This window comes from Cicer arietinum, chromosome 6 (genome assembly GCF_000331145.2).
Source record: "Cicer arietinum cultivar CDC Frontier isolate Library 1 chromosome 6, Cicar.CDCFrontier_v2.0, whole genome shotgun sequence".
Classification (NCBI taxonomy): domain Eukaryota; kingdom Viridiplantae; phylum Streptophyta; class Magnoliopsida; order Fabales; family Fabaceae; genus Cicer; species Cicer arietinum.
This window is the reverse complement of record NC_021165.2, coordinates 24,429,591-24,456,044: the sequence shown is the minus strand read 5'-3', so window position 1 is coordinate 24,456,044 and position 26,454 is coordinate 24,429,591. Positions and strand designations below refer to the sequence as shown.

General features: G+C 28.8%; 1 protein-coding gene across 1 annotated transcript; it reads right to left on the bottom strand.

Annotated features, from left to right (window-relative positions):
* Positions 1-440: 440 nt before the first annotated feature.
* Positions 441-2,117, bottom strand: LOC101489936 (ethylene-responsive transcription factor ERF003-like). The gene is made up of 2 exons (XM_004515487.4): positions 1,919-2,117; positions 441-1,289 (listed from the first exon to the last, which is right to left on the bottom strand). Exons 1-2 carry the CDS (start codon positions 1,999-2,001, stop codon positions 791-793), a joined length of 582 nt encoding a protein of 193 aa, XP_004515544.1. The 5' UTR covers positions 2,002-2,117; the 3' UTR covers positions 441-790.
* Between the last annotated feature and the right edge of the window lie 24,337 nt (positions 2,118-26,454).

Sequence of the window (26,454 nt, the reverse complement as noted above, 5' to 3'; positions counted from 1 at the left end):
AATATAAAACAAAAATTACTTTTTAAAAAACAAACCCATTATTAAAGTTGTTTCACATTTTTCTTTATAACAAATGTCATGAATTTAATGACTAACTTTGATTACTCCTTTTTTCTTCTTTCCTTCTTCTTTTTCTCTTTTCTTGTTCTTGTCTTTCTTGTCATATAAACCAAAGTTTAATTATCTCTATAAAATAATGGTAACAAACAATGTATAAACAAAAAAAAAAGCTAGGGATATCATATCTTACAACAAACTGTGACCCCACCACCATCCAACACTTTGTGAAGAATTTTGCACAACTTTAGGTAATACCAAATATAAACAAAAACACAAGCTGAAAATTTGTATGGCTTTTGATACTAATTTTATATATTAAAGTCCATCATATGCATCATATGCATCATTTTATATATCTTACATTCTCATTCCACAAGTGATTGAAAGTGAAAACTAAGGGTGAAGTGAATCTCCAAGATTACTAAACCTTATACAATTATTATTAGATAGTGATTTAGTACAACTACTATCAGACTCTCATGATAAATTAACTCGCCTGCAGTTGGAAATTTCTACATTTATACATTTGAGACATCGGTAGTCGTTCGATCAAGATCAAACAAGAACGATGTTGTGTATTATAAAATAAAGTAAAAGTCTAAATATTTTAGATTATCATGTCAGAATCAGACGACCATCGATGTTTCAAATGCATGAATGTGTAAATTCCCTAATTTCACCTCCCAAAAAGTATCATCAACGAGAAAACCTACATTTTTATAAGAGTAGTCTAAGATGAACCGACAGAACAAAGCTCAATTGAACCATAGTCAAGCAACTCTTGAATCATTTGTTCAATGTGATCATCTTCAAGAACAGGCTGAAATTGTTGATGAGAAACTTCAACTTGACCTTCAAAACCAACCCAATTCACTTCATCAAGCCATCTAAAACCATTTTCACCACTTGTTCCAACAATGTCATTATTAGACACAACAAAAGGGTTAATAATTGAATTAGACATTTGTGTTGATGAAACATGATTAGGCTCTCTTTGTGGTTGTTGTTGTTGTTTTGACATTTGAAGAGAAAGTGAAGCCATGTGACATTTATTTAATTTTGCAGTTAAAGTGGCAGAGAGAAGCTTAGATGAAGATGATTGTGGTCCATTTGGGTTGTATGGGAAATTGGTGCGAGCTTTTGGACCACACATTAATCTTGCAGCTTCATCATATGCTTTTGCTGCATCTTCTGCTGTTTCAAATGTTCCTAACCATATTCTTGTCTTCCTATAGTAAAAAAAAAATATAAATTAATTTTCATAAACACCCTTTGTAATAATCATATGATCAAGTCAATTGTATTGTATATATTATAATGTAGTAAATCACTATAGCCCAAAATCAAATAACAAAAAATATATCAATTTTCATATCCACCCATTTTAATAATCATATGACCTTTGTACCCAAAAAATAAATAAAAATAAACATATGACCAAGTCAATTGAATATAAAATAATGTAGTAAATTACATGAACAAGTAACACACATGAATTCATCACACACAAAAACACAAACACAAAAGAGATTTTCACAAGAAAAATATTAAGATAGAGAATTTTGATACTTCGGTCTTGTTGGGCACCATCTCCATACCATAAATTTCACAAACTATTTATTATATAAAAATCAAAATAAACCAATTTTCATAAACATATTTTATATTATAATAATATAGGAAATTACTTTGACAATTAATACACACATGAAAGAGTTTTTCACAAGTGAAATGAAATTAAAGGGGAGAATAATGTTGTAAAAAAAAAATAATATCTTTTAATAAAGAAAAATAAGTTAAAGTTAAAGGGGGTGTGAATATGAATTTAAAGAGTGAAGGGAAAGTAAAATAAAATTACAATAAAGGGTGACGAATTTCAGAGACCCAAGAGCCCCAATGTCTCTGGCGTACACCACGATAACGTTGTTGGGGTCTGGCCATGATGATGAGAAACAAAAAAAATATGAAAACGTGTTTGTGAAGTGTCTTTGAGAATGAGAAACAAAACGCAGAGGAAATTAAGAAAGGTGACTTAAGTGAAGTGAAGTGAAGCAGAAGCAGCTTTGTACATATATTTATATTATGTTTTTTTTCTAAGCTTTGTCCTCTCTCAATTTTATAAATCAAAATAATAATGGCCCTACATAAATTGTTTCACCCCTTTATTGCAAGGTAAAGTTCTTGGATCTCTCAATCGCTTTACTTTAAAGTAAAAAATAAAAATATATCACTGATCACTACTACCGATTAAATTAAAAGATTAATTGTAAGTGAGTTGAAATATCTATTAATTTTTTTTTTCCATTTATCATTCAATCACTCTAGAGGAGTTTAAAAAATACTTAAGATGTAAAAAAAAACATATAATTTTATAGGAAACTTTTGTTTTATCTAGAACTGAGTGACTAAAAGTTACATTTAAATTTGTCTTATCATTACGGAAGAGTCTAGTGAAAATGGCTAGTATCATGTAATGTGTTGAATTAAGGTTCGCATTTTGTTTAAGATATATATCTATATTTAATGATTAACAATATTAGATAAGATTAATTCAAGGAGATCGAGGAGCCTTTGGAAAGAAAAAACATTTGTGAATCAAACCGAGTGAACCATATAAGACAAAAAAAATTCCCAACACTAATTTATTTTTTTATATCTATATTTTATAATTTAAAAAAAAATTATTTACAACTTAAACAACCAATCAAATTAAGTACTTTTCAAAACTATATATGACAATAGTTTCTAAAGTATTTCGCTATGTTTAGGAAATTATTTATTTTTCTTATAGTAGATTTATTTATTAATTAATTCAATTCACTTATTATTCTATGTAATAAATAATTAAAGATGATATTGACAAAACAATAGTTAATACTACGTTAAATTTTGAAAAAAAAACAAATAAATAATAATAATTTTTTTTTGTAAAAATGACATTTAAAAATCAAACTAAAACAAGTGAAGTAATTTTATTGTTGCATAAATATGTCTATTTTATCAGACTAATTTTACTTTAGTTTTTTAAGTTACAAGTCATTTAACAAGACTTTTATAGTTTTTTTTTTAATTTTAAAAGAGATGATAAATATTATTATAATTAACTTACATAACTACAAAATACATAATTTAAATTTACGATATAACGTTCAACTTAACAAAATTAATTTTTATTAATTAAATTATGATTTAAGAACATACCTTCAATGCTTTTATTTAGCTTCATTTATAAATATACATCTATATATAATTTTTTGTGGAGAGTGTTGTTTTAAAACTAAGATATAGCTTGGTTACATCTAAAAGCCTAGTTAGCTTTTCCTCGCTTCTCATCAGTCACAAATACTGAGTATGATGCTGCTTGAAAATTGATAGTTAATTGTAAAAATATTTAGGAAAAAATAAATAAAACTCTACAATACCCCGAACCTACTAGAAATGTTATAAGACATTGTCTTTTCAGAGAATTCAATAAAGAAATAAATTTATTTAGAAAAAACTTAAATAAACAACTTGTTGAACACAACCAATTACCAGTTGCAAAATATAACAGCTTCTACAAAAAAAAAAATTATAAACAAAAGTATATGCACACGACTGAATTTCTATGGCAAACATGAAAATTGAAAGGAAAATTGCAAGGCCTTTTAGAATATTGAATGTTATGGAGGTGGTTTTGTGTTGGAAGAGAAATTAAAAGGCCTTATAAGATTTTAAATAACGGTTATAGTTGTGGTTGTGTTACGTTAAAGATTTTGCAATTTTAACTATTATGAATGTTGCGTTACAAATTATCGTTGTTGCGATCTAAATTGATTGCAATATTGTATAAATTTTATTAAAATTATTTGTAGTATCATATAATATCTAATATTGATTGAAAGGTGAAAAAATTTCAAAATTAGAGAATGAAATAAGGTAATGCTTATACCTATTTTGAAAATGGGTTTTTATTTATTATGTTATATATAAAAATAAATAAAAAGTAGGATTTTAAGTTTGCTTTTATATAAAAGGAGTTTTGTTTAGATGTTAGATTATTTTTCTTAATTTTTCCCCACTTCGTTAAAATAGATAATAACAATAAATAGTGCTATTTATACATTTTTGTCCCGATCGTTTTTTAGATCGCATTTTAAGTTCAGTAGTGTACTACTCACTGTAGAAATCTATGACACTTCAAAATACTTACACGGAGTTGAAGGGAAATGTTGGGTCTCACTTCAAACCATGTAGAGAACTTAGACCAAATATTGATAATCACTTTTTAGAAGTTTTTTTTTTTTTGAAACAGAATTTTTAGAAGATTAATGCATGTAATATTGGTCGTAGGTGCAAGTTTTTGATGAGGAGGAAGTTATGAACCTCAGATACTTTTAAATTAGGGTTTTACCTATACTCGATATTCGATATTCGATATGTCACTACGCCAAAAATGACATTTAACAGCGTCCATTTTACAGCGCTTGCTAAACACAAGTGCTGTTGTAATTATAATTTAAAAATAATGGAACCTTTTACAGCGCTTTTGGTGACAAGCGCTGTAAAACAAGCGCTGTAGTAGGTCATATAACGTTTGCGCATCACGTTATAAGGCTTTTACAGCGCTTATCAAAAAAGCGCTGTAAAAGGAAGCGCTTTCGCGTATCAGTTACAGCGCTTTTTTCATAAGCTGCTGTAAAGACATGCGCTTCCAAATATTTGAACTACCTAATACAGCGCTTTTGTCACAAGCGCTGTAAAATACACGCGCTTTCATTGAATTTAACTACCTATTACAGCGCTTGTTTCACAAGCGCTGTAAAATACATGCGCTTTCATTGAATTTAACTACCTATTACAGCGATTTTTTCACAAGCGCTATAAAATACATGCGCTTTCATTGAATTTAACTACCTATTACAGCGTTTTTTTCACAAGCGCTGTAAAATACATGCGCTTTCATTGAATTTAACTACCTATTACAGCGCTTTTTTCACAAGCGCTGTAAACTGCATCTTTCAAATAATTATATACGTTGGAAACCCTCATATCCTCTACATCTTTCAAATAATTATATACGTTGGGAACCCTAATATCCTCTACGTACTGTGCGGCCATCTACGTTGTCTCAGGTATTTTTTACACATGATCTGTTATGTTTTGTTATATATATATTAAATCTACTAAAAATTGTTATATATATATTAAATCTCTTTTACACATGATCTGTTATGTTTTGAAATTGTCAAAAATTGTCAAAAACTCATACCACATGATCTGTTCTGTTTTGAAATTGTTAGTTGATATTGGTTTCTTTTTGAAACTTGTTGATATGTTTTGAAAGCTTATTATTTTTGTTACTGCATTTATATAGGTGGTATAATATGGATAGGAAATGGATTTCAGCCAATCGATTGTCAAAAGAGTATGAAATTGGAGTGAAGGAGTTTGTTGAGTTTGCAGTGAAGAATGCAAAAGATCCAAATAGAGTAGTTTGTCCTTGTTTAAAATGTTGTTTTGGAAAACGTGTTAGAGAAGATGAATTAGAAGGACATCTAGTATGTAATGGAATTGATCAAAGCTACACATGTTGGATAAGACATGGTGAGAAAAAAAAAAAGGAAACATTAATTTTGAGAATAGTTCGACATATGCTTCAACTGACTTCGATACAGATACATATGAGCCGGACCGAGTTGATGAGATTGCAAAAGCAGTTGAAGAAGATCTTCGAGATTGTCCTAAAATGTTTGAAAGTTTGTTGAGTGATGCAGAGAAAGAATTATATAATGGTTGTACTAAATTCACAAGACTGTCAGCGATATTAAAGTTGTACAACTTAAAAGCGAGTAATGGATGGTCTGATAAAAGCTTTACAGAATTATTAACACTCATAAAAGATATGTTGCCAGATGATAATGAACTTCCCAGTCGAACCTACGAGGCTAAACGGATTTTGTGTTCTATTGGAATGAGTTACGAAAGGATTCATGCGTGTCCTAACGATTGCATTTTATTTCGAAACGAATATGAACTACTTAAGGCGTGTCCGAAATGCAATGTCTCTCGATATAAGAAGAAAGAATCTACTCCAGCAAAAGTCGTGTGGTATTTTCCTATAATACCAAGATTTAGGCGCATGTATCGCAGTGAAGAAGATTCAAAACACTTGACATGGCATGCAGATGAAAGAATTAGAGATGGAATGTTTCGACACCCTGCAGATTCCCCACAATGGGCAAAAATTGATCACGAGTATCCTGAATTCGGGATAGAGTCAAGAAATCTAAGACTTGCACTTTCTACTGATGGAATGAATCCACATGGTCTTCAAAGCATCTCACATAGCACGTGGCCTGTGATTTTGGTAATATATAACCTACCTCCATGGTTATGTATGAAGCGTAAGTTTATGATGTTGTCTCTGTTAATTTCTGGACCCAAACAACCGGGGAATGATATCGACGTATACTTGACTCCTCTAATCGAAAATTTAAAAAGTATGTGGGAGACAGGTGTGGAAGTTTATGATGGGTATAAGAAAGAATGTTTCAATTTGAGGGCTATGTTGTTCGGCACAATTAATGATTTTCCAGCATATGGTAATTTATCAGGATATAGCATTAAAGGTCAGTGTGCATGTCCTATATGTGAAGAGAGTACAAATTGGATGCGGTTGAAACATTGTAAGAAGAATGTGTTTCTTGGACATCGTAGATTTTTACCTTATAGTCATCAGTATCGTGGGTGGAGAAATGCATTCAATGGAAAATCAGAGGAAGGTAAAGCTCCTTTAGCACCGACTGGATATCAAATACTTGAAAAAGTACAAGGTTTGACCAATAAATTTGGCAAACCTTTTGCGGGAGAGCTGGTGAAAACTGGGTGGAAGAAAAAGTCAATTTTCTTTGAATTGCCATATTGGAAGTCATTGTATGTAAGACATTTCCTCGATGTGATGCATATTGAGAAAAATGTATTTGAAAGTGTTATTGGTACGTTACTCAATGTTCCAGGAAAGTCTAAAGATGGCGTCAATGCAAGATTGGACTTGGTCGATATGGGAATAAGAAATGAACTGGCTCCAGTAAAGAAAGGAAATCGCACATATCTACCTCCAGCCGCTCATACTCTATCTAGAAAGGAAAAAATTGTTTTATGTAAATTTCTACACGAAGTTAAAGTTCCAGAAGGATACTCTTCGAACATTAAAAATTTGGTTTGTATGAAAGACCTCAAGTTAAAAGGTTTGAAGACCCATGATTGTCATATTATAATGGAGCATTTGCTACCAATAGGTATACGTTCCATTTTACCTGAAAAAGTTCGACTAGCCTTAACTAGATTATGTTTCTTCTTCAGGGAAATTTGTAGTAAAGTGATCGACCCTCAGAAATTACCGACATTGCAGAGGGAAATTGTTGTTACTTTGTGTGAGCTTGAAATGTATTTCCCACCATCGTTTTTTGATATAATGGTTCACCTTACTGTTCATCTGGTTAAGGAGACACAACTTTGTGGGCCAGCTTATATGAGATGGATGTATCCGATAGAACGATATATGAAAATATTAAAAGGGTACGTAAAAAGTAGAAGTCGACCAGAAGGTTGTATTGCTGAACGATACATTGTTGAAGAGGCTGCTGAATTTTGTACTGAATATCTGTCCAATGTTGAATCCATAGGGCTTCCCATGTCTCGTCATTCGGGAAGACTATCAGGAGAAGGGATAACTGGAAGGAGACTACTGACTATATCAAGGACAGAATGGGAGCAGGCACAATTGTATGTTCTGCACAATGATGATGAGGTTCAACCGTATGTTACAATACACATTGATCAGTTATCTCGTTTGAACATGAATAGGAATCAAAATTGGATAACTCGAGAGCACAATCGAAGTTTTGTAACATGGTTAAAAAATCACATAATGTCAAAATTTGATATAGACCCCGGATCAATTTCAAATAGATTGAGGTGGCTAGCAAATGGTCCGAGCTTACATGTCTTTTCTTACACTGGTTATGTTATTAACGGCTACACATTTTATACCAAAGAACAAGATGATCAGACCACTATGCAAAATAGTGGAGTCACTCTCGTAGCTGAAGCGATGCATGTCTCAAGTGCAAAAGACAAAAACCCAATATATGCAAATCTATCATATTTTGGGGTTATCGAGCGCATATGGGAGTTAGACTACACAATGTTTCGTGTTCCCATATTTGGTTGCAAGTGGGTCGATAATAATAATGGCGTTCGGATTGATGAGTCAGGATTCTTGCTTGTCGATTTTAATAGGGTGGGATACAAAGACGAGCCTTTTATTTTAGCGTCGCAAGCTCAACAAGTGTTTTATGTCACTGATCCTTCTAATGATAAATGGTCTGTTGTCCTATCGACCAATAAAATAAGTGATGATAACAATAATGATGAAGATGTTGGTAATGATCTTTTATTTGCAACATCACAACAACCACATGAAATTGATTCAACTGATGATGGTTTATATCTTAGAGATGATCATGATGAGGGAATTTGGATTAATCCATCGTTTCGTATTGTAAATGGACAAACAAATGTGAATGTCACCAGGAAAAGAAGAAGGGCATCTTAATGTATATATATGTTTAATTGTTTTATATAAGCTATGCATGTAATCTGAACTGTGTTATTGTAAATATGCATGTAATCTGAATTGAGTGTTTTATACTAAGTTCTGATTAATTTATTTTCTGATTAATTTATTTTCTGCTTATATTTAGCTTGATTTGAGTGTTTTATACCAAGTTCATGTAACAATGAGTGTTTTATATTTAGCTTGATTTACATGAACTGAACTGAATATAAATTAGTAATTTACATGAACTGAACTGAACTGAATAGAGAGATTCTCTTTTGCTCAGTGCATATATATATATAGATTCTTCAGAATACTCATTTCTAATAATTCATCATCTCCTAAAGTATTGTGATAAAGACAATGATAACAATATTTTTAATCCAATAAACAATGATAAAAATGTTTTTAATGTCATCCCAACCCAAATAAACCAAACACAAAAATAAAATAAAGAGACATTTTACAGCGCTTATCTTAAAAAGCGCTGTAAAAGATCCTTTTAAAAATAAAATAATGAGTGTTTTATACCTTTTACAGCGCTTTTCACACAAAGCGCTGTAAACGACTCTTTTGAAAGTGAGTAAAAAAGACATTTTACAGCGCTTATTTGACAAAGCGCTGTAAAAAAGCTTTAAAAATAATATTCATCAGACACCTAATTTCTTCAAACACCTTGTACGCATCATGGGAATCCAAAAAACATCAGACACAAACCCATTTCTTCAAACACCTTGTACGCATCATGGGAATCCAAAAAACATCAGACACAAACCCATTTCTTCAAACACCTTGTACGCATCATGGGAATCCCCAAAAACACCAGACACAAACCCATTTTTCGCAACATGGCAATGATCCTGAATACCAATTAAGTTTCGATTTAAGAAGGAAAGAGAATGTAAAGAGATAAAAAGGGTGTTGAGGTGGAGATTGAATTGTGAAAGAGTAAGCTTTGATGTTTGTGAAGAAGATGCATAAAAGGAGAAGAGTTTGGTGAAGAGGAAGGGATTTTTGTGGTGACCAGTTACTACTATGTGGGTTTTGCATGCATGTTGAGCTTGTTTAAAAAATAACATAACATAACAAAACACAAAAACAATAAGGCCTTTTACAGCGCTTATTTGGAAAAAGCGCTGTAAAAGAGCCTTTTAAAATTAACATAAAGAGACATTTTAGAGCGCTTATGTGGAAAAGCGCTGTAAAAGGCTTTAAAAAACATTCATATAACATAATAACACACGGAGGTCTTTTACAGCGCTTATTTGGGAAAAGCGCTGTAAAAGAGCCTCTTAAAATTAACATAAAGAGACATTTTAGAGCGCTTATGTGTAAAAGCGCTGTAAAAGGCATTCAAATAACATAATAACACACGGAGGTCTTTTACAGCGCTTATTTGAAAAAAGCGCTGTAAAAGAGCCTTTTAAAAATTTAACTAAAGAAGCCTTTTAGAGCGCTTATGTGTGAAAGCGCTGTAAAAGGCATTCATATAACATAATAACACACGGAGGTCTTTTACAGCGCTTATTTGAAAAAAGCGCTGTAAAAGAGCCTTTTAAAAATTTAACTAAAGAAGCCTTTTAGAGCGCTTATGTGTGAAAGCGCTGTAAAAGGCATTCATATAACATAATAACACACGGAGGTCTTTTACAGCGCTTATTTGAAAAAAGCGCTGTAAAAGGCATTCAAATAACATAATAACACACGGAGGTCTTTTACAGCGCTTATTTGAAAAAAGCGCTGTAAAAGGCATTCAAATAACATAATAACACACGGAGGTCTTTTACAGCGCTTATTTGAAAAAAGCGCTGTAAAAGAGCCTTTTAAAAATTTAACTAAAGAAGCCTTTTAGAGCGCTTTACAAAATAAGCGCTGTAAAAGGCTTATAAAAAGCGCTGTAAAAGTGTTACGTATATATAACAGTTACCTCTTCAGTTTCCTCTTCATTACGTAACCTTCATCTCAACCTTCATTTCTTCTCTTCTTTTGCAAACCCTATCATCCCGTCCTTTACGAACCTTATTTCCACGATCATCTCCTTCATTTCGAACCTTATTTCCATCCAAGATCATCTCTCCCATTTCACACAATATATTTTCATTGAAATACGTAACCCTCATTACGTATTTCTTCAAACCGTATTTCTGTGAACCATATTTCTGTGAACTTTCTGCAAACCCTCTTTTCTTTGCATTTCGTCTTTCTTCGAACCATCATTATTCAGGTATTGATGTTATTAAATTTTTGTAATCATTAGAATGCATGTTGAGCTTTTTTAAGATATACTGATACATGTTGAGTTTGTTTATAATAATGCATGATCCATGTTGAGCTTGTTGATGTTATACTAAAGTGCATGTTGAACTTGTTGTAGTTAAATGGATACAAACAAAGATTTAGAAGTTCAAAATGAAGAAGTTGGCACCTCTAAGACTTACGAAAAAGAAGTCAAACGTGGTGCAACTATCATGCAAAGGGTGATTAAAGCACGGAGCAGTGGCATTAAATTTGAGGTATACTATATATACTCTGTTTGCTGTGTGTTTTTTTATCTTTTTTTAGGGTTTAGGGCATGTACTTACTATATGAGTTTATTAGGTTGGCTGGAACGAGAGTGGTCAGCCAGTTGACCCCAACAGCTCCATGTTTGTAAGCTACATTGGGGCTGTTGTTCGTCAAAATGTCCCAATAACAATAGACAACTGGAGAGATAAGGCGTTGAAGGATGCCAAAGATATCATCTGGAATGACATTCAAGTAAATATTTTGATCTACTCTTTTGTCATTTATAATTTTTTTTCTGTAAAATACATTACTTATAATTGTTTTCATTGCAGACCACTTTTGTTCTTGATGAGGAACGAAAGTCATATGTTTTGAGAGTTGCTGGGAAAATCCATCGTGGATTTAGATCCCATCTCTCAAATTTCTATCTAAAAGATAGAGAAGGAAACACAAATGCTGAACCTCCAAAGATATATCAACATTATATATCAAAGGATGAATGGAGTGCATTTGTTTCCAAACGTTCTGACCCGGCGTTTGTCGTAAGTGATTAATTTATTAGCATTTGTGTTTTATTATTCATATTCGTAGCGTATTTTAAATTTTTACACAATTGCTATTTTTTTTTTATATAGAATATTAGTAAGGCAAATCGCGAACGGGCAAGCAACCCAAAACACCCATACAAGAAATCACGTATGGGATATGCACGCCTTGAACAAAAAATTGTAAGTAATTAAACATCACTTGTAATTTGTATTATAAACTATAGTGTGTAACTAATTTGTATTATTTTGTTTATGATTTTAACGAATAGAGAAAAGACACCCAAGCCGATCAACCCTTGGGTCGTCATATCTTATGGAAGGAAGCGCGTGTTAACAAAGAAGGAGTGGTTGATAATGAAAATGTCAAGAAAGTTGTAGAACTTTGTGTAAGTATATTATCACTTTAATATTTTTTAATATTGTATTTTAAAAATGCTATTGAACTTATCTTTTTAATGTTACATGTATTTTAGGAAACTATTGAACAAAGTTCTGAAACTCAAGAGGGCAACAAGGATACGTGCAGGGACATTCTTGGGAAAGTGTTTAATGTCCCTGAGTATTCCGGTCGAGTGAGGGGGAAAGGATTTGGCGTAACTCCCAAAAGCTTTTTTCCTCAAGAGAAGCGCCAAAAACCTTCCAACGAGGAAGTATTAGAGAAGCTCAGAATCTTATCGGAGCAAGTGGCACTCTTGGTGAATACGAATAAAGACAAGCAACTTCCGGTTCAGCTCCAACCTGAAATACAAATGGAGAGTGAAACCGGGAGTTGCAACGTCGGTTTGAAGAGTATTCCCGAGGTAATTAATTACTTACTACTTACTTGCTTATGTAATTACTTATGTATTAAACAAACTTATATATTAACTGTACTTATGTTTTAACTATTGATGTAGGGTGTCACTACATGTGTCCTATACTTGTCCTCGCCGACTCAACGGAAGGTGGGAAAAGGAATATTGCACAATACTTCGGGAGAAGTATTGCACAATATTCCGATCCCCGCGGGCCATGTCAAAGTATCGCCTACGGTTGCTTTCGAACCAACTGCACCGTTGCCCATACCGGACAACGATGGAGATATGAAGTTCTTAAGCGACGCTATTGGCAGTTACGTGGCATGGCCCACACACCTTATAATATGTTCAATTTTTATATTGCAGTACTTTGACAATTCCAGTCCATCATATTCTGAGGAAGATCTGATGGAATTAAAGGAAGACTGGTGTCAGTATGTGCTTGACATGCAAATTATTTGATTTTCTGGGAAATAGCTTGCTGCTGGGCAAGGGATCTGAATATTATATGGTAGCTAGTGCATATAATGTATATTCTGTTAGTTATTATATGTAAATGATCATAGGACACAATATATGAACATGCATATGGATCTGAATGTAGTTTAGGTTGTAAATTAGGTTATATATATATACGTATCTGAATGTAGGTAATTAGGTTGTAAATTAGGTTGTATATATGTATCTGAATGTAGTTACTTAGGTTGTAAATTACAGAGTTACAGAGTTACATATATGTTAATAAAGTTACAGAGTTCTGATTTCTGTTCTACTGATTGTGTGAACTGCTTATGGTATTTGAATATGTTTTGTTGTTGTGTGCACTGATTGTGAAGTGATTTTGGATCAAAATAATTTTGGATACAAAGATAAAAGACAACGCTTTTTAAAAAAAATGTCATAAAAAGCTAAAAAGCGCTTTTCATTTCAAATAATTAATTTACAGCGTTTTAAAAAAAAAATACACATTTTACAGCGCTTTTTTTAAAAAGCGCTGTAAAATGTTGTTCTAAATCGCTTTAATGGTGCACATTTTACAGCGCTTTCGTGAGAAAACGCTGTAAAATGTACAACAAAAGCGCTGTAAAATGCAAACCCATAATATGAAATTATGGGTGGGCATTTTACAGCGCTTTTTTGAGAAAGCGCTGTAAAATGCACACCCATATATGAAATTATGGGTCTGCATTTTACAGCGCTTGTGTTAAAAAGCGCTCTAAAAGCAGACCCATAACTCATATAATGGGGTGCATATGACAACGCTTTTTTGAGGAAGCGCTGTAAAATGTGCATAACAAGCGCGCGTTGTATTTACATGTTTTATAGCGCTTGTTTAAAAGCGCTGTTGTATCATTTACAGCGCTCGATTCCACAACGCTTATTTTTTTGAAAAAGCGCTGTAAATGGCTTAAAAAAAGCGCTGTAAAATGCGTTTTTTCGCGTAGTGTGTATATAATATGTTACAGATATTTGCATATACGTATTTTAGAAATATCAAAACTATTATTTTATTTAAAAAAAAAATTAATTTATCTGATACTTCTGAGATACTTTATAGATACTTATATATACATATTGTATTAAAGTCAAGTGAATAAAAAAATGTGGAACACATTTTTTGGAACATAAGTGGAGATGTACATAATTCACTTCAAGATGAGATTGAAATTTTTGAATTGATAAAAAATTGTATCTAATGAATCAAATTTAATTAGAAGTCATGGTTTTTTTTTATGGATGGTTGTATTGAGTGAAGAGATAATAAAAAGTGTTTTTGAATTGTTGACTATTACATAAAGCCAATACTTATCTTAAATTCTTTTAATAAATATTCTAACACAAGAATTAAAATATATTATGAAAGTTATTATCTTTGTAGTTATATATTTATGTTAAATATTCAATACCTCTTTCTTTACAAGTATTCCTCATGTATATAATTTTTTAAATAATTTTTTTGCTAAAGTCAAACATTCGGTTTAAAATTAAGATAGTTAGAAAAGTCTTGCACCAAATATATTAATCAATTAACATCTGATGTTTAATTGATAAAAGTATTTATTTGTCCAATTAATCAATTAGGTCCTTTAAATTAATCAATTAACAGGTTAAATTAAGTTAGCAAATCAATTGAAAAATGATTAAATTCTATTTGAACTCTTAAGTTTACAAGAATAAGCTGAAATAGTTAGAGCAATTACTAGAGATTTTCAACCCTAAGAGATTTTTTAGGGCTTTTTAGCGCTCACTGTGTAATTGTGTTGAATTTTCAAGGGTAACAACCCAAACAAAATAGTCAAGTTATTTTGCTAGAGCCAAATACCTAAAAAAATATGGGCATTTAGATTTTGGAAGAGTCATAGTCCTAGGTAATGCTATATTAATATTTTGTTAAGGCTAAAGTCCTTTATAATGTACTTTTGCATTGATCGATCGTCAAAGCATTCACTCATTGATACAATAAATAAATTTATGAGGGTTAAAGCTTTCACTGATTGGTTCATTAAAATTCCAAGGGCAAAAGCCTTCACCCATGCTCCTTCTCTTTATGTTTCACAACATTTTCCTCTTTTTATCTTGTCTTCTTTCTTCCCTATTTTCAGCTTCTTCTCTTCTTCTTCATTTGCCTTCTATTTTCTTCTTCCTTCTCTTTTCTTCTCTTCTAATTTACTAAACCATATTATATATCTGTTCTTCATCATTTTCAAGTTGTTCTTGCTATATAATATTTTTTAAATATTCTTTAATTTTTAATATATTCAAAATGTATATTAGTAATTTTATTTGTTATATGTAATTTGTATGTTTTTTTTGGGTATGTTGATTTCTATGTTATTTTTCATATTTTAAAATGTGTTTAATATTATAATGTAAATATTAAAAAATTTAACTTTTTGATTTTCATTTATTATTTAAATTTCATTTAAAAAATGTATATTTTATTTATTATCCATTTTCTAAACATATAATAATTGTTTTTTTTTTATTTTGTGAAATAATACTTGTTGAATTTATTGAGAAATTATTTTGAAATTAAAAATATGTTAGTGTATGTATTGTGTATTTTTTGAAAATATGTTAATTTTTATATTTTAAAATATTTCAAATTCTATTTTATTTTTATTTAATATATGTGTACTTTATGTATATATGTTATTTAATTTGAATTTTTATTTGTATTTTAGGAAGGAATATGTTAATTTGTAATAATATTAATATATTAGAATTTTAGGTCATTAATTAATTATATTAACATTTCATGTTTTTATACTTAATATGATGTTTTATTATTTAGCTATATTTTCAAATTTATTTATATCTTATTAATCATTTTAAATAATTAAATTCAAATTTAATTATAAATAATTATGAAAATAGTTTAAATAATTAAAAAAAATCTTATAAATAATTATGAATATAGTTTAAATAATTAAAATAATTATAAAAATATTTTGCAAGTAGTTTTAGTCTTTGTTAGAACATTAATATATATTTTTAAATGATATTTCCGCGAGCATGTTAACAATACTATAAAAAATTCTTTCAAAAAAAATGAATTTCAAATTCGATTTCTAGGTCCATATTTTCATTACTTTTTTATTATGAGCTTATGACATTTAAAAATATTTGAAATTGTGTAAATGAACTTCTAATAAAGTTCAAAACAATCTGCAAAAAATAATTCAAAAATTTAAAAGTTGAAGGACAATTAAACAGTTTTATTTCAGAAAAGACTAAAATTGATCGTAAAATAATTTTGTAGGAACTAAATAACATGATTTTTTTTAGTCCGTAGATGAAATAGTAAAGAAATTCACACACAATTGTGAGATTCTACGGATATTCTGATTTTTTTAACATTGGTTAAAAAATAAATTTTAAAATTTTATAAGAATTAATGCATTTATTTAATCCTTAAAAAATACGATATTAATGCTTAGTTACATATTTACAATTGGTTCACTTATATATATTCCTTTGTGGAATTCATCCTAGATTAAGCTGTATTATGACAGCTAATCAATCCGAAGAAATATATATACTAAAATAATATTAACTCATTCAAATTAAAAGAATATATCGATCATAAACAACACTAACATAAATTTGTCCAAAATTGAAGAGGATGAATTTACGAACAAACTCGCAACATTCAAGTTAATAGCATAAAACAACAAAATACTTACAAATTTGACAAAATTAAAGTGACAGAAATATCTATGCATCCGGATCTACAACGTTGAGGATGCAGAAGTCATTGACTGAAGTTGTCCTTACTAGATCAAAGGTACTTTATCAATCTGAATAAAATGAATATCATAACGAGACGAAAAAACTAAATGTCACACTTAGCCAAAAACATAACATGAAAACACTAAGAGAAAATAGGCTTATGTCATTGAGAAGAAGAGAGACCAATAAAAAAAAACTATGACAGCTAGGTTACAAAAAAGAAGCTTATAAGTAACGATTACTATATGAGTTTAATAATTATGCACTGAAAATGTAACAAAAATTACATTGTCATTAATGATTGCGACTTTTGAAGTTGTTGGGGAGTCTAAACAGCACGACAACAACAATGAGTTAAATATTTGTGATCCTTAAAAGACCTTGATACCACATTTCAATCCAAAACCTTAAGGCAACGAGTATATGTATCAACTCTTTTATATATCCATTTCCTCCATTCCAAGTCAATATAGGACTAACCACTCACACTTGAATTGCAACAATCTTCTCCTCAAGTGTGAGTCGCCCACAACACTAGACTTAATCCACACTAGGATCTCCCACCAAAAATCTTTCACTCAAGTGTGAGTCACCAAAACACTAGATTTGATCTACACTAGGATTTCCCAGTCACGATCCCCCACCAAGTCTAACAATGGCTCTGATACCATTTGTTGGAGAGCGCGACAACAACAATGGACTAAACGTGCAAGATCCCTAAGAAACCTTGACACCGTATCTAGGAATGACAACACAACATGCACATGCAGATACCCCACCCAAACCCGTCTTGATTTGGGCGATGATGATTTGATTGAGTGCGGGTGCAGATTTTCTCCAAAATTAAAACTCGATAGCGGAGACCGTTTTGGGGGTGTTGATATCCACCCTGCACTCATATCTACCCTACTAGTAATACTATTATCATTTTTAAATTTTATATACGTGTATATATTTAATATTTTTCTATATTAAAAAGTATAATCTTCTCTCTAAAGAAAATATGATTTTAACTTTTTGTTAATTTTATTATTGTATAATAATAATTATTTTATTATATTAATTATAATAAATATAAATTTTAAATTTATTATTTTATATATAAGGATGGATGCCTATTCGAGCTAGGAAACCCAAACCCCATCATGGGTAGGGATGAGTACTTAAATTTCACATCCAATAAAAATGGGGGCAGATGCGGGTTTTTCCGACTAGCCGAGTGCGGAGGTGGCGCAGGGAAAATCCTCCCCCGCCCCCGACTCGGTTCCATGCCTAAGTCCATATCTCAATTCAAAATCTTAAGATAATAGGTATATGAGTCACATCTCTTATATATCTAACATTTCTTCCATTTGAAGTCGATGTGGAACTAACCACTCACTTGAATTCCAACAAACTCTCGCTCAAGTGTGAATTTCCTACAGCACTATACTTGATCCACACTAGAATCTCTTGCTCCCCCATCAAGTTGAATCATGTCTCTGATACCACTTGTTAGGGATCTAGGGAGCGCGGCATCATCAATGAGCTAAACGTTCAAGATCCTTAAGAAACTTTGACACTATATGATAGCGTTTCAGCAAGTGTACTGAATCGTTGCAAGTAATAATTAAAACGGTAGTACCGAGTGTCGAACTCAATGAGTGCATTTTACTATCGAATTATATTTAATTACTAAAATTGAACAAAAAGTTCTCAAATTGGTTGAAATAATATTTGAAATTAACAATAGTAATAAAATTGATCTTTTATAATAAGAAAAATGTCAGAGATGAGTTTCACTTCGAATTCAACCTTGATGTCTAATTTCATCCTAGTTGTTAAATTCCTTTATTGAATTATTACCGAATTCTCTTTATTATTCTTGCCCTAATGTCTTAGTGATAGAACCTTTAATTCCAAAGTAACCCCTAATTCCTTAGTGGATTTAAGATTAGAATTAAGCATTACTATAGAAGAATTCTCTTTTAAAACTATTGCATTTGCAACTAATTTAATTGGTTTCATGACCTGTATCTATCCCTAGACTACAAATTCATGAATTTCTCATCTCAAGCATTCGTAAAGTCCACTTCCGTTTTAAAATACGAATCGTAGAACATTTTAATGTTGATCAAGCAATAAAAAACATTAAGCACAAAGATGAGAAAAATAATTAAATAAACTCATTCATATAACTAGAAATCAAATCAAAAAAAATAAGGGTTTCATTCTTATTGCACTCATCCCTAACAAATAGGGTTTAGTTACTCATGATAGAGATAGAAAAGATAGAGATTATAGAAGAATTACAAGAATGATTCATGAATGGTTCTTGACAAAACTGCTCCTATGGTGTTAGAAACAGACATCTTTGAGTTTCTATGTTATGGCACAAGTCTCTCAACTTCTCAATAGTCAAGTTGATCCACACTAGAATCTCTTGCTCCCCCATCAAGTTGAATCGTGTCTTTGATACCACTTGTTAGGGGTCTAGGGAGCACGGCAGTAGCAATGAACTAAACATTTAAGATCTTTAAGAGACTTTGACACTACATTTCCACCAAAAACCTTAAGATAATGAATATATGAGTCCCCTATCTTATATACGGTATCAGAGTAATGGTTCAGTTTGATAGGAAACGAAAGTGGGAGATCCTAATGTTGTTCAAATCTAGTGTTGTGGATGACTCACACTTAAGAGAAATATTTTTATTCAAGTGTGAATTGTTAGTCATATATGATATACTCATTATCTTAAAGTTTAGAGTTAAAGATATTAGTGGCTTACATCAATGCTTTCCAAACAAGGGAAACTTAGCTAAACAAGTGACACATTGATGTTTGAATTTGATGCAAGGATCTTTTCAATATATATGTATCTGGATTTCCAACAACAATTTCATAATATCGTAATTGTAGAAATCTTAAATTTAGATTAAAATAAATTATCTCTATATGTAATGACCCCTTACAATAATGTACTTGCGGTAGACACTCATTTTTTCTCAAGACACGTGTAATAAATACAAAAATATAAAATGGTTTCAAATTTTTTAAACACTCGTTTTACTTTGGTTTTTTAAAGGTAAATATATTATAAGGCCAAAACTCGCGAGTTATGCTAAGAGCTAGCAAAGAAGCACATCATGGTTCCATAGGAGAATTTTTTTATTTTTTTATTTATCAAGCTTATGGGAGAATTATATATAGGAGAAAATTAAGATCCAAATCAACTACTTTTTATGCAAATTGAAAACCCATGCTTTGCTTGTGTGTATGTGTTGGGGCTTTGTATGGTAGTAGCTGCAACATTTGACCTCTTGTCACTTTTTTGCCTTTAGACAAGCCAAGTAGGTAACATTGATTTTGACATGAATTATGAATACTGTTTTGCATAAATATAGAAAATGGATTCCTTGCATTATTTTTTTATTAATATATAAATCTCAACCGTCTCATTTCAATCAAAGAATCTGCATTGTATTGACCGCTTAAATCTAAAATATCCATTAATTTTATTCATGATTAATCTTCATTGTATAGTAAATTATTTTTTTATTAGGTGTTTATATTAAATTTAATTTCCTTTTTTCTTTTAGAAATTAGAGAATAAATACATCACATGATAATAAATCACATCCCAACTATGTTTAACATCTAAAATTATCTATCATTTTATAGCACTCTAATAAATATAATAAAAATTAAAAATATAAAAAATTTGAAAACTAAATTAAAATTTAAAAAAATATGGTTCCATTAAAAAGCTTACTTAAAAAATTCAAAGTGGTAAAATCAAGATGAGAAAAAAAAATACACTTTAATCGAGTAAATATCACGATGAGCAAGAACAATCATAAGAGAAACATTATTTAAAATGATAAAATCAAAGATTGTATTATTAATTAAAGCTATTTTAAATATAGAAGGAGGAGACAAATCTCACAAAATAAAACAATAAATGCAAAACCAACATTAATACCGAAACTAGCAAAAAATCACTACACGTGTTACCTTTTATATAAATATGAGATGTAGAAGTACATTTCTCTTGTAAAAGATATATCAAATTTGATTTATTTTTATAAAATAAATATAACTCTATATATAAATTATATTTATATTATATTTATGTCTTATTTTAGAGAGGTAGGACTTGAGTTTTTTTTCAACATCCCTCTTATTTGCTGACACTCAACACCTTATTTAATATAATATCATGATATGACTCATGAATGTAAGTGTGATAGCCGTCTGATTTTCCCTGTCCCCTTGAGGCTTTGTAAGCCTCACACATGCCAATTGGGAAGTAACATGGATATTCATGTTCCCAAGGAAATTATAACACTCATCATCTACTTCATATAAAATATGGATTTTGATTTGCATGCAGTCAAGTTCGTTTTTCCAAATTTGGTAGATACGTAGAAGTAGAAGTTGGTGGTTTATTTTTTTATATAAATTATTTATTCTTTTTTGAAGTTATATATATATATATATATATATATATAATAAATTAAAATTTGAAAAGTTTAAATCAAATCAAAATTATAACAGAATTATAGATAAAATAATTATACAATATATTTATCAATTCAAATATGTGGTAGTAGCATTCCATACTAGAAGCAAATTTGAGGAACATAAGAGTAACAAGAGTATAGGAGAATTGAAAAAATAATAATAATAATTGTTTTATAGGATTTTAAATTTAGTATAGAGATAAAAAAAATCATAATTTTTATAATAAAAAAAAACATTAAACCTTTAAACTTTTATAATTTTTTACTACATAATTTTTTATACAAAAAAATTTTACTATATAATATTTTTATACTATAAAAGAAATTTGGGTGTGTCTTGAAAATTTGAGATCCTATGGAGTTCTACACTCTAAACAAGTTCAGAGCCACCGCTGCATGCATTCATATACTCATAATGTTAGATCAAGATCAAACGAATCAAAATAAAACAAATTTACTATTTTTAAAATTCGAACTATAAATCTAGACCGTCTAATTAAAATTGGACGGTAAAAAAAAAACACTTATTGCATGATTGCATGCAAGTACATAAGATATACGTTTGTTTTTATAAAAAAAAAAATTATTATTATTCTAAGTATTTTTTTCTTGTGCATGCACATATAATTTAGAAGAATAAGAAGATTGTAAATTTAACTTTTTTCTCTAATAAAATCAACACTTAATTTATAATATAAAAAACAATTAATTATTAATATTAACTATTTAAAATAATTGTTTTTATGTTAACCATAAATTACTTTATTAATATGTGATTAATTTTTTCTCTAAAGACTAAAACCAACAAATAATAAAAAATCTGGATGGTAGTCTTTTTAATTTTTCAAAATTATATTACTATGAGATTTTTATATTTTTTATATCCTAATAGAAAAAAAAGTCACATGTGTTTCATAATATTGATTAGAGTTTGAATAAAAAAATATATTGATTAGAGTAAAAATATTCTTGACATAAATTCTTTTATTTTGTTACCACTCGGTTAATTAACTTTTAAAGACGGCCGTTGAAAAGTGAAAACAATACAACAACATATACCAAGTAAAATGGTGAGCATATTAGAAACTTTTTTTTATAGTTGAGCTTATTAGAAACTAAAATCACATTATTGGAAAAAAAAATCTAATTAATTATTTGATGTTTTCTAAATTTTTAAGTGACAATTTGTGTTGAGTAAAAAAAAAAAGTGACAATTTGGGTAAGAGTTTTGATTAGGTCAATTAAGGGTAAGACAACTAAAACAATTATTTTAAATTTTTATAAAATTACAATTTTAATTAATAAAAAGTCTCTAAAAAGTTTATATATTTAATAAAAATGTCTTATATTTTAATATTTTTAAATCTAAAAATAATAAAATCTTATCTAAATTAGTATTATCTCAATAAAAATAAATTAATAATTTAATTATCAAATAAAAGAATTATACACAATTGATTATATTAATTTAATAAATGATTTTTATTCTAAAGTGTTTAAAAATTAAATTTTTATAAAAAAATAATAATTACTAAAATATTATTATAGACTCTACAATATTCATATTAAATTTTATTTTAGATCTATGTCTTAGACCAACCATAGTGATTTTTGGGTTATATATGTTAATTGATTTGTATACTGATATGTCATTTCAAAAGTTACACTTACGGGGTTAATTTCAATCAAAAGAGACTCACAGTTTGTTTAGAAAATAACGTCAAATATTCTAATTATTAAAACCAACTTAAGTAAGATTCTGATAATCAGTTATTAACTTTTTTCCCTATCCCAATCATAAATAAAAACAATAAAACACAAATAATAGGCCTTTTAGACACTCCAAAAGTACAATATAACAATAAATATACAATATAAATTACTTATGTCATTTCTGTTTTTTCGCGAGTTCCTAATTTTATAATGATTTTCGTATATGTTATGAAAAACATATGTTTGTAAATTTTTTTAGATGTATTTATTACCGTATATGTTCTAATCTAGGTGATAAATATAGATTGCAAGGTAATCATTCAATAACTTAAATATTTTGTTTCTAAAAACAAAATTAAAGTGAAAAGATGATACTTCAGTTTAAGAAAAAGAAAGATTAAATATTTATTAAGAATGTATAGATTAATTTATATTTAGTTCTCTCTAATTATATTAGAGGGGATGAAATTCGCAATTTGGTGGATTTAATACCTATCTTCTTACAATTAGGTTAAAATCATTGGAGTTAGAAAATAACTTAGGTATATTTGAGAGTTTAGAAAAAGAGGACGTTAAAAAAATAGAAAGATGACGTCAAAAGAATTGAGAACTTTGAAATGAAGAAGACTTTAAGAATATATTTTTCTTCGTAATACAAAATCTTTTTATTTGGGATAACTCAAAAATAACATTAAAGAAAGATCTTGGAAGGTTTTTCATAAATTTTTTTAATTCAATCTATATTATTATAATATTCTCAATATTAAAAATACATTAATCATAAATATTCATTTATCATTATCTACAAAAATATTTAAAAAAATATATATATATTTCTCTACAATTTTCCCCCTCCCTTCTAAACTCTCAAATAAAGCCTTAATTTTTTATTTAGTGAAGAAAAAGTCAATAGGTATAATAGTCCTTTTCCAAAAACAAATAACAAAGTATTGATTCTATACAAAAAGACAACAACATATTCTAAGTTATTCTGCTTACGCTTCTTAGATTGTGATGGGGTCTCTAGGAAGAATGAAAAGACATTATAATATAATTAATTGGATTAATTAAGGATAAACTAGTTTAGGAGGCAAATATATTATAATTGAAGTCATCGCTTCACTTATGTCTGTCTATCTCGTTGACATGGTAAACGTTTTTGTCAAGTTTAGCTGAAAGCTTGCATATACAACTAATAGTAAAATTATAAATTACATAACACTAAATTACATTATATAATGTACTCTCATTTAAAAAAATATATACTTTAAAACAATAAGGTCCAAAAAGAAGAAAAGAGACAAAAATAAACTGCCGCCCGGCACTTAACATACAAATACATGCATATTTAATTTTATATGCATAAATTGAGTTTGTTCTCAATATTAATTCATTAACAATAAAAATTACAATGACCCAAAAAAACTACTCCTTTGTTCTTGTTCTTTTTTAATTATTTTTTGTTTTAAGATTTTTTTATATATACTAAAACTATCAATAAATTTTGTATTTTTTATAATATCTTTAATTATTTATTATTTATTTCATATATTCTAATCTCTATAATAAATAAACAATTAAAGGTATTATTGATAAAATAAAATAATTAATTTTGTTTTGAACTTTGAAAATGATGAATAAAAAGAATTAAAAAATTTATGAGACAATTAAAAAAAAAAGAGGAAATACAAAGAATCTCATTAATAGTTTTTATGAGTGAAAATAGTTTATGTAGCCAAATAGAGTTTAATACTTTTCAAAAAATGTATTTAATTAAAAAAAATTAAGTTATAATTAAGAGATATCATTGGAGTAAAGCAGAGGCAGGGATCAAAATGTCTCCTACCCCATCTCTTTATCAACATAAAAAAATTTGTGATATAATACTTTTTGTGTAATAAAATGCAAAGTGTTATTTTATTTTAAAGTATGGTTATTTTTTAAATAAAATTGAAAAATAATCAAACAAATATTTATTTACAACTCGCGTGTACATTTATAAAAGGTATTGTTGTAATATTATCATAGATAGAGATAGAGACTCTGTGGGGTTGAAAGTATAATCCTCATGAAAAAAAGTCCTTGTTCATGGGACTACATAATAGAGCAACTTGAAATTCCTATTATAAATCATCTACATATATATTGATCATTTCATTAAAAAAATTAACGTACATAATCATTATTTAAGCTCAAAGCATGCATATTAGTTGTAAGAGTTAGTTAGAGTTAAATGTAAGAGTTCATTTTTAGGTGTTTAGTTTGTTAGGTCTCGATCCCTTAGTCCTATATATAGAACATATCGGATATTTATTTGTATCTTTTCTCATTCTATCAATATAAAATGTATTTTTAGTTTAAATATTTTCTCCCCCATAATTTCTATCAAGATTATAACAAAGTGCGAGTTTTAATTAATTTGAGTACGTCGATATGTACTATATATTTTCCATAAAGACATTTAAATAAAAAATATGTCATGTTTAATTATATGAACTATTATAAATTTAATTAAATGTTAAATTCAAACGATTAATAAGCTTTGTTAAAGGTCAAATTTATAGAAAGTGTCAAAGTTGATCATTTTCGTATAAAAAAATCAATTCAATTAGTGAACTCAAAAAATCCTTCTAAGTATCACTAAGTTCATAAAACTTTGACTAAAAAAGAAGTCCATAAAATTCAATGTAAATAAAACTACTTCCTATTATTTTATAAGTTATTTAATTATAATAGAGTGAGATGTGACTGAATGTATGTATAAAAAAAGATATAAAATTAATTTGGTGATTGAAGTCAATATATTAAAAAGATGAGATTTAGAGTTTAATTTTAGCATAGTCTTTAGGGGTGTCGAACGAAAAACCTTCCCTAAATTAAAAGAGAAATAAACTGCACCACTTTGATTTTTAAAATATTAAACGAGCCAAATAATATATATAAAATATATAATACATAAATATATAAATATTTAAAATAATGTATCTATCTATTAAAAATCAGAAAATGATGGGATGGACATTAGTCTTGTCCTAGAGAAGATCTACCCTAATTATTACCCTCAACATCATTCTAACAATCGACACTACTAATACATACCACTCTTATTTCAAAAGATATATATAATGTAATGTGTAAAAGAATTTTACATTTGCAAAACATACAAAATAAATACGTTCCTTATTAGATAACATATAATCTATTATGGTATAATAAAGCATATATTGCAATGTATATTATTAAATTAAAATTGTTTTTCCTTTTTAAAAATATAAGTACGTTGATAAAAAAAAAACAACAACAAAAAAGAAAAAAAAAACCTTTTTTTTTTTTGAGCAAAATGTTAATAAAAAAACTTAAGAGCTAGAAGATATTATACACAAAGATTTAATAGATGTTGATTTGTGTTCCGTAAGACACATGTCTCTCTGCTTCTCAAGCGAAAAATGCAGACACAAACTTATTATTAAAAAATCGAAGAAAATGAAGCT

Bases quoted from the DNA above. Each gene is read 5' to 3' on its own strand.
- LOC101489936 (XM_004515487.4), bottom strand. From the start codon at position 2,001: ATGGCCAGACCCCAACAACGTTATCGTGGTGTACGCCAGAGACATTGG. The intron at 1,290-1,918 runs GTAATTTTATTT...TTTTTACTATAG, and splicing joins GAAATTCGTCACCCTTTATT to GAAGACAAGAATATGGTTAG.